General features: G+C 41.7%; 1 protein-coding gene across 1 annotated transcript in view; it reads right to left on the bottom strand.

The window, feature by feature from the left end:
* Nucleotides 1–1,908: 1,908 nt before the first annotated feature.
* Nucleotides 1,909–9,764, bottom strand: part of EPB41L3 (erythrocyte membrane protein band 4.1 like 3) — a 70,227-nt gene continuing 62,371 nt past the window's right edge. Inside the window, exons 16-22 of the mRNA XM_009284109.1 lie at nt 8,223–8,345; nt 7,324–7,713; nt 6,129–6,260; nt 5,589–5,687; nt 4,405–4,485; nt 4,024–4,140; nt 1,909–2,770 (exon numbers count right to left, since the gene is read on the bottom strand). Of these exons, the coding sequence (XP_009282384.1) occupies nt 4,030–4,140; nt 4,405–4,485; nt 5,589–5,687; nt 6,129–6,260; nt 7,324–7,713; nt 8,223–8,345 (936 nt within the window). The 3' untranslated portion in view covers nt 1,909–2,770; nt 4,024–4,029. The remainder of the gene's footprint in view (nt 2,771–4,023; nt 4,141–4,404; nt 4,486–5,588; nt 5,688–6,128; nt 6,261–7,323; nt 7,714–8,222; nt 8,346–9,764) is intronic.

Below are 9,764 nucleotides of genomic sequence, written 5' to 3'. Positions count from 1 at the left end.
GTTCTCACGGGGCTGAAGCTGTGACTCCAGCTGCAACAAGCGAGGCTGCATCCTGTACCGGTGTCTGTGTTGGCAATGGTGCTTTCAAGTAACACAGTATTTGATGGTTTGTTTTCTAAGCTGTTTTACGTCGAGGAGCCGGACAAAGACCAACAATAAATGAGAAGAGACGGAGACAAAAGATGGTTGGTAGAAACAGGCAGGTGTTCTTTATTTCATGTGGCACAGCATTAGGCAGACAACCCAAGAAACAGTTTCTAACAAAAACCAAAGCTATCACTTCCAGGAACCATCCCCCGAACAAGGGCCTACTGCCAACAGTGGCACTGAGACGTCCTTGCCTGTCCACTCTCATCTCCTCATAGTTCGCATACGCTTAGGCCGTATCTTAGCTGTGAGCGTCCCTTCCAAGGAGACTAACTTCTTACGATACAATATCTTTAGACAGCGTACATACTGTGCAGTATCACCAAAGTACAATCTCCTCAAGCCATGCTAAAATATAACGCTAACTCTGGAGAGAAGGCTGTGCAATCGCCTCGCGTCTCTCTGAGGTAATACAATGCTGTTTCTTAGCTGACAACATGAGGGGCACCTGAGGGAAGATCAATATGGCTTCAGAGTCTATTTTTAAACTCCTGATGCAGTAGCGAGAACCTGGCATGCCGTCTGCTGAGACACAGGGCTACTACCTCCTCCAGCCCTGGCTGCCGCCGGGCGCGGGCAGCACCAGAGAGCTGAGCCTACCGTCACCGGGAGGGCTGAGAACATAGATGCTCTTGGACTAGGAGGAGGAGAGGCGAATCGGAGATCTCAACAGACCGTTAATCTTTGCGTTGGTCATTAGGCGAGAGGTAAGCAATGACGGCGGTAGGGGGAGTTACACAGTTAGCACTCTGGATTAAAGGCATGAAGAATGGCTGGTGGAAGGAAGATGTTTTAGAGACTAAGGGCAAAGCTTTAAAAGCCTTGGGATATTACTTTTAATTATTATCTACAGGTTATTCTCTCTATATATACTATTTTTCTTTCTAAATTAAGAAAATAAACATTTATTAACAAGTCACTGGGTCAAATCCTGCTCTCCACTGAAGCCAAATCCATTGACTTCAATGTGAGGGAGCCCTGTGTAAACAACGAAGGGCAAATTTGGCCCTTTATGTCCTGAAAAGTCTGCTTGTACCCATTTCTTTTAATCCTGCAAGGAAATACAGACTGAAGTGTGAATTAATTGTTACGAATTTCTCTTGAACTACCAGGGGAGCGTCAATGAGATGTGGCAAAGGAGCAAGAAAAAGGAACAGATAAGTAAGTACTGCTTTAAAGAGAATTTTATCCATGTTTCAGAGCAAAAGTACAAAAAGAGAGTGGATCTAGATCAACCGCTACTGGCCTTTACTTTCTAAGCAACCAAAAAAGCCTTCATTTAGCTTCGGTGAAACGGTACACAACCAGAGAAAACAGAAGGAACCAAATACTCCTTTTCCTTTGCAAACATCATTTGCCCAAAGGTGAACGCTGTCATCCCTTTTGATGCTCCACTAACTCCAACTGTCTGCACAGTGCAGTGTCCACCGCTGAAGACAAAACGTGTCTACTGTGCAGATGAGTAAAACCTGTGGTGTCTTACAAATGTAACTTAACGTTTTGAGTATTAAAAAACACTAGGTGCTTTTAGACACAGAACAATACAATTTTGGATGCATTTACCACTTTTATTTCACTATGCAGAAACATACATTCACCATGTGTTGTGATGCAGCTGACAGTGTAATGGACGCTATCCCTTCAGTGGGTATTATAGCTGGACACTAACGAGTTTTCAGTGGACGTTCTGTACAGGTTAAGGCTTGACTCTGAACTAGATAGTAAATGCTGACCAGATTCTCAAACAGATTTTTTTCTTTCTTTTTTTCCTCTGAGAACGGAAGGGAAATCAATAGAAAACCATCACGGTTATTTCAGATTAATAATTTTCTAATGCTGCGAACTAAGTAAAATACAGATTTTTTTCTCCAAAATAACTACATATAATTTACAAGGTTAGGATCTGTGAAGAGTGGCTGGAAGCTGACTCTGAACAATGCTGACAAAAATCATTAAAGTTAATATACTAAAATCATTACTACCTCATAAGGTATTCAGTCAGGTATACAAAGCACACTTTGTAAGCATTTAAATATTTTGATAAAAGTAAAGATTTGTCATCGTTTATCGGGCAGTAATAAAACCAGATGAAACAAATATAAGATTCAAGTTGTTTACTGAATAAACTGTGTTATTGGCACATCTAATGTGTGGTAAAACATTATACACAGTACCTATACAGCTTCTAGCATTTTGGGGGTAATCTTCATTTACAATATCCGTAAACAAAAGGCTTGCCACCTAACAAATTTTAATTTGTTTAGACTTTCATAAACTGTGAAAGGCATGAACTGTTTATGTGTTACATGAGATCACTGTTTATATTGTTTATGAACGTGCAGGTATAGCTGAAAACTTAGACATTTTAAGAAAATTAAAAATGCTGCTTTTCTGTAACTTTATCGTTGCTTCATGCAATATTGTTTAACTGCTGCTGATTCAGATTGCTTTCTATGGGAAGGTATCTCTGCCAGTTTCTTTATTAACGGTCAAGATCAATTCTTCTGTACTGAAATTATCCATAGACAGATACAAGTCAGTCAGGTTGGAACTGAGACTCCGTATAGGCTCTCGTATTCCTACTGGTGTGCATGTCTGGATTCATATGCAATCTAGGTTATTCCTGCAGGAAAGAAAACCGAGTTAATTATTTGAAGCAACTACTCTCTTGCAAAAGAGATCGTGTCAATTTGTTCGTGTAACAAAAGCTATTCGAAAACGGCATCATCCCAGTATAAGCAACTTGGCCCAAATCAAAAATCCACTGACGCCAGTGGAAAGAATTAGTGACATCAATAGACTTTTAAGCAAGCCACATTACGTTGTCTCTGAAACACTTAGCAGAATACCACAAGAATCGCAGCTACTCTCTCCTCAGTGACTGGTTCCACCTTCCAAATAAGTAACAGATACTGAAATTCAGTTTTCTTTAGGGTCTCTACATCCGAAAGCAGGAGAGCAAAACAGCTTCAAAAGGTGCTGTGCATCATACTCTGTTACTTACACCAAGTGCTAGGGAATATATATTGTTTTAAGAATAAAATGCTGCTGTCGATTTAAACAAATCAGACAAGCAGCTTTTTTTTCCCCTTCTGCATACAGCATTCAAAGCAATTTGTGCAATGGTGCTGCCATTAACGGCTTTTGCATAGCAGGTTAGTATGCATGACATGTTTTTGCACATAGAATAAATATAGTAATATTAAGACGCCTGTTTAGCCAGCCACAATTAGAGAGCATGCCTTTACTGAACAAAAGCTTGACACGAGAAAAGCTGCATTATCATCTCATCCTGATAAACAATGCTGCTTTAAAACATAAAATGTTATTTCAAATACAAGAGAGCCAAGACATCTAAATACCAACACGCTAATCCACTGGCTTTAAAAGAAAAATCAAAAGCAAGTTGGACCATATCTTTGCAAGTTAGGAATGAAAGCTTAACTTGTAACATATCTGCGGGGGACATTTAAAAAGCAGCTGTAGGTTTTTCCCTTGGCTTTTTTAAACAAAATGCATACCTTTAAGAACAAATTATTTTTGTTCTTAAATGACAGAAAAGCAGACAACACATTTTTTTGACTTCAGAATTAGAGAATTAGACTATATCAAAGCATGGACAATGAGGACTTTCCAGAGAGCCAACAAAAGCAAATGAGTAGTTTCTCTTTCTCCAGCTGGCACCATGAAATGAAGACAGACGTTTAGAGCTGAATGTGGTTTACATTCAAATACCAGAACCGATAACCAGCACAAATGCAACTTGCAAATGCCAGTGAGAGAAAGCAAAGAGTTAGAGGTGAATTATGGTAGGAAAACAACCTTTGCAACATGCCAGCCCAGTAAATGCCTAGGAAAATCATCTAGTCCTCTTACCTGTGGTCAATCCTCCCCATCTTCTGGTGTGATTTCTGTCTCTTTATGTACCACTACTTTGGTCACTGACATGTCAGGGTGCTGCTCTTTGGCTTCTTTAATTGCCTGAGCCAGCGCCTATCCCAAGGAAACCACAGAAGGGCAAAAACAAAAAGGAGGTGGAACATGCGTGATCAGTAGCAAGGTGGAGAGATTCATGAGATATTACACAATTTACAAATGAGGAAAATGATTAAAATATGAAATATACCATCACTGATTTAACTACTAATCCAGTTTAAGTTAAGGCATGCCAGTATGAATAGTATCTTTTAAACCAATGTTTAGAAATGTTCTCTTTGGCAGTCTTCAGGGCAGCCTCTAGCAGCTTACGGGTTTTACCTGATCATGATCAATATCTGCATCTCCTGTGATGACTATTCGTTTTTCAATTCTTGTCTCTGAGATGCCTCCTTTCACAGTCTAGATGGGGGGGAGAAATGCATGTCAGTAACTTACTTGAGAGTGCTGCTAGTCATCCAGAGAATGATCAGTGCAGGAACCCAGACATGACTGGACTGAACTATCTCACACAGCATGCACAGAGGGGACAACCCTGAACTGCAGCCAGAGCAGCTCTGAAGTTGGCCTGCTCTGAATGGACTTGATGACCTCCAGAGGTCCTTCCAACACAGATAATTTTATGATTCTAATCAATCTGCACACGTGTCAGGAGAGATGTTTGTATGTCAAAAATGGCAGGTGTTTATGGTAAATTCAACCCATGAAGAAAAGAATGGACATACAGACAGCTCATATTAAGACCTAGTTAAGTCCAACTGCAGGCTTCAGAAGGACATACAGGGTGGTACGGCCTTTGTATAGCTCATCTACCGAAGGGTGAATTTCACTGCAGAAAGATGAAATCCTGTCCTTGGTGAATATTGGTAGAGAGCTGTCATGGCACTAAGAGGGTTTCTGCTTAGGGAGGAACTGGTATTTAGATGCTATCTTGGAACTTGGAAGACCCAACATCATTTGTCTGTGCAGTCGTCAGCTTTCTGTCTGGCCGTGGGCAAATTCCTTAGGGTACAACCCAGCAATGCAACTGCGGCGTCTGAGCTGACTGCTCGTCCTGTTATAACTACATGATACAGGTTCACTATGTGCTTTCAACACCGTGCAGGGATAACAACTCAAAGACAGTATAGTCATGTCAATGGAGCCTCGTGCTCAGGCAGATTATTCCTTCCTGGCTACCACATGATGCCAACGTGGCTACACTGCTTCCAGTTCCAGACAGTATTTGCAGCTAACTCAAGTATCTCTGCACAGCAACATTTTGTGCTTGCACAGACATACCCTAAGGGTTTATGACTCTCAGGACTCTTGTCAAGTCCTTGGATGACGCGTTAATGAAGCCAGTATAACCAAAGACAGGTGAATGAAGACAGGTACCCAAAACAGACAGGATTTTGTCCAGAGAGTATAAGCATGTGTCCACGTTTTAAAATGAATAATAGAATTGAAGTTAAGAAAATATACACCCTTGTGAAAAAAAACCTCCCTGTTTTCTGAGGACTCACTTTGGTGATATGTGTAGTGGTTGTAGTGCTGGTCGTTTCAGATGTGATAGTTTGTGCACTCATCAATACACCTGGTTCTGAGTCAGCACCGCAATCCACCTAGGGAACCGAAAGAGAAAAGCAGTCATCAAAAACATGCTTCTGAGCACAGGGAGGCAAGGACTGGGCTGGCTGAACTTCCCTATTTCCACAGTTCTTCATAAAGTGAGTATCTAATGGTAGGGAAACAACTGATATTAGGGTGATCGTGTCAGCATTTTTCTCTGCGTCTGGAGACTCCCCTTTGCTTCCGGAAGGACAGATGAGAAGCTCGAGCTTTGAAATCTGTAGTTTCATCAATGTTCTCAAAAGGCCCTACACCAGGACATGAGAGTCACCCTCAGGTAAGCTATACTTATGTACATCCTCCTCATGCTAATATTTAATACTTCAACAGCTTAGAACGGTTTACACTAAGGCATACACTTAAAGGTGGGTGAAGAAACATGAGTTCCTTAAGGCCATGTTAAATTAGACCCTGGGTTTTGCAGAATTTCTTACCTGAGAAGACTCATATGTAATGGTTTTTGTTTCTGTATGGACTACTGGCACTTCCTTTGTTGAAATTTCAAGGTTTTCCCCACCAGCAGAAACACTACTGAAACTGATAGTCTCAGTCTTCACAACCGGCGACTGCGTGAACAAAAAAAAAAAGGAATTGGAACATTTAGTAAAGCTTCTGGATTTCTCAGAATAGTTTTGATTTTTTTTTTGCTTGGGAAAAGGAGGCAGAACAACTAAAAAGTGCTCTGCGTTTAAAAAAAAAAAAGAGAAAATTCTCTTCATTATAATGGTACATACGTGTATATAATGCTGGCAATATTTAGCACTATCTGGGATTTCATGAAAACAAGCTTCAGAAAAGATGTAAACACTACACGAGGCAGTGGGCACAAACTGAAACGCAGGAGGTTCCCTCTGAACATCAGGAAGTTTTTCACTACTGTGAGGGTGACCAAGTGCTGGCACAGGTTGCCCAGGGAGGTTGTGGAGTCTCCAGCCTTGGAGATATTCAAAAGCCATCTGGACATGGTGCTGGGCAACTGGCTCTGGGTGACCCTACTTGAGCAGGGGGGTTGGACCAGATGACGCCCAGAGGTCCCTTCCAACCTCAGCCGTTCCGGGATTATACATTTTCTTAAAATGACAAGAGAACAAATCCTACTCAGGCTTAGTCTTCCATTCAGCTCTCAGAAAAAAGGGCAAGAACAAGTTTTTTTCCTAACCTCTCTGCAAAATAATCCTTGAAATTCCGCTAATGGGGCTAAGATAAGGAACCTGGGTTGTTTAAGACACAGTATACTTATTTACAATTGTACCAAGCATGGAAAAAAATGCATTTTCTGTCTCTGAGGACATGTGAACTTTGCCAATCTTGATGGACTTTCCCAAAGAGAATGTCAGCTGAATTCTTGTTATCCACTGCATAAAAAGCCACCAAATTAGGTATTTCTCTGTAGCGTGGAAAGCGCTTTTAGGGAAAATATGCATGGCATTTTGCCAATACTGGAAACCAGGAACAAGCCTTGCAGGTGCCATGCAAGGAGGAAATAAAGAGGAGAAACAAACTGCCTGCTGTAGAGATGCAATCATACAAGCTTGGTACACTTTGCTTTCCACGAGAGGAATTAACTTAGTCCACTACTGCCTACATGTACAATTTAGCACAGACATGACCGATTTAATAACGAGTTACCTCAAAATGAGGTTTTCTTTCTGAAGACTCTGAGAGGTGGACTGTTGTACTGTGCTCCTCCGCTTGCTCACACGAAGTAGCAGCAGCGACTCCTTCCTGTTCGGTTAGGGCTTTCCCAGCCTCCTCCCTTTTTTCCTCCTTCGCCCCCTCAGTCCCAGCAGAGCCCTCTTTCCCTTTCACGCCCGCAGCCACCGCCGACGCTGCCTCAGCCTGGGCATCCAGCGCAAGTCCGGCCGCTTTAGCAGGATCCCCGCTCGCATGCACATTCATCCCGTGTCTCTCCTCGATAACCACAATCTCCTGTACAACCTTCTTCACTGTATCCTGATGCGGCTGAACCGCTTGCTTCATTTCACTGGAAGTCACCTCCTGAGATGTCGTGTCTATTCTCTGCAGGGAAGGAGAAAAAAAACCCCTCAGCGTCAGAAGCAGACAACACTACTTGCAGTAGCTCCTCAGCTTAATGTACTGTGAACATAAATAAAAAAATGGGCATTACATTTTGCCAATTTATTTCTCTCACGTTGTAAGGATTTTCACTCTCAGGACATTATCAGAATAGTAGAAATGAAAAACAAAGCAAGAACCACAATTTTTAAAAGTGAAGAGAAATGTCACAGTGTTTTTCTCGTTGGTATTTTTGCGTGAGTTTTATAAAGGCAAAATACAGCACCCTGCAAAATGACCAAAATAAAGTGAAATGAGACAAAACCCGGTTTTTTTTTGGTTTTTCTTTCCGGTGAAGTTTCTACTGTGGTCTATTGTAACAAAGGAGAAAGCACACCAATGCATGCGTTAGTTACACAGGTTCCGCATTATGCATAAAAACAGGAAACAAAAGAAAAGCAAAAGTAATCAGTGTGCAGTTTTAACGCTGATGGAGGGAATCAAACGGCCACCTGAGCCCAGCTATGTGAAGTAGAAGTAACCCCTCCTATGAACTCAGTCGGTTTTCTGGCGGACTCTATTAAACTGAAGATATCTGAACCATCCAAGGTTTTTTCACCAGTGGACTGTTTAGTCTAAATAGACAAAGAAATGTAGAGTCATACACAGAAGAAAGGCAGACCCATATGCACAGACATATTAATTGCCAAAACCGGAGGCAGGGACAGAGGGAAGGGAGAGAAGGTTGCGGGGGCACGGAGAGGTTGGAAACAGGAAAAGAATGGGAAAATAAATCAAAGCAAATTCATAATGGCCGTAGTAAGCAATAGTTACAAAGCACAGTTGTTAGCGTTGGCATTTTGCTGGTTCAAGCAAACCTTTTTTTTCCTTTTACTAACAAGCCACAGCAGCGATACTACATTTCAGTAACATGGATCTTTAAATAAACCAGAAAGGTTGAAAGCCTTATATAATGTCTGCTTCAGACTGTGGGACGGATTCAAAGTATGAGGGGAAAAACATAAGCTGGGTCGGCTGCTGTCAACATAAAGCCAGGCAGCAAGAGAACCGAAAGGTAGGGTGGTGTGAGGGGATTGCCTAAAAGAAGTCATGCTTTAATCTTTAAACCGTGGCGTGAAGTCAAAGCCACTCGTTACCACTACTTTTGACGCAGACGACTCGGTAACATAGTGAGCAGTAGCAATGGTAAATGGCTGTTCTCTGGAATATCTCCACTCAGACAGGCTCTTATCTCTCCGGGAAAATGCCCCTGCTTTTACAGCTTCACTGCCAAGGTGTTTTTCTGCTTTGCCAAGCTGCAAGCTTCCCACTGTACCATGTAACTGCAAATCCTGGTCCATCTTTAGTGTCTTTTTCAAACTCTCCTCTTCAGGACTTTGCAACTGAGATTCTGCTTCCTTTATGGGTGTCAGAGAGTCGGACAGCTTTCTTTTCGTGCTCTGCACATCGGATCCCCGCCTGGCTTTCTCATCAGTGACAGGCTCGAGGATTTCATACTCGGCCACTACCGGAATGATTTTCACAGATTCTTGCACTTCCCTTTCCATTTTTTGCAAAGCTTCTACTGAAGGCTGTACTGCTTTCTCACCCTCTTTACCTTTACTTGTCATGGTTACAATTTTCCCGGATTCGGTATCATAGGACTTTCCTAGGGTGAACATTTTCTGCTTATTCTCCTCTTTGGATTGCATTTCACTTTCCAAGTCCTCAAAGCTCTGCATTAGAATGGTACTGGATTTTAATATCTCAGGTGGAAAGGCAGTTTTACTGCTCACAGTCACTACTTTGTATGCCAGATTTTTTTTTGATTCACCATCAACTACCTCAGAGGGTATTTTGTCTATAATAACCCAATCCTCAGTGCCCTATATTTGAGATATAAAAGCTAAATTAGAATATCTGAAGGTTTATCTCTACTTCAGGAGCACTAAAGTATGAAGACTTTTAAGAAATCAATGCTGCCTCTTCTGAAAGCATGTAATAACTTTTACCATTGTACCTCTTAGAGCAGATATGATTCCTTTGTAGATTCC

The sequence above is a fragment of the Aptenodytes forsteri genome, unplaced genomic scaffold, assembly GCF_000699145.1.
Source record: "Aptenodytes forsteri isolate BGI_AS27 unplaced genomic scaffold, ASM69914v1 Scaffold229, whole genome shotgun sequence".
Taxonomy (NCBI): domain Eukaryota; kingdom Metazoa; phylum Chordata; class Aves; order Sphenisciformes; family Spheniscidae; genus Aptenodytes; species Aptenodytes forsteri.
The sequence above is the reverse complement of the archived record's forward strand: the minus strand, read 5'-3'. Positions and strand labels throughout refer to the sequence as shown.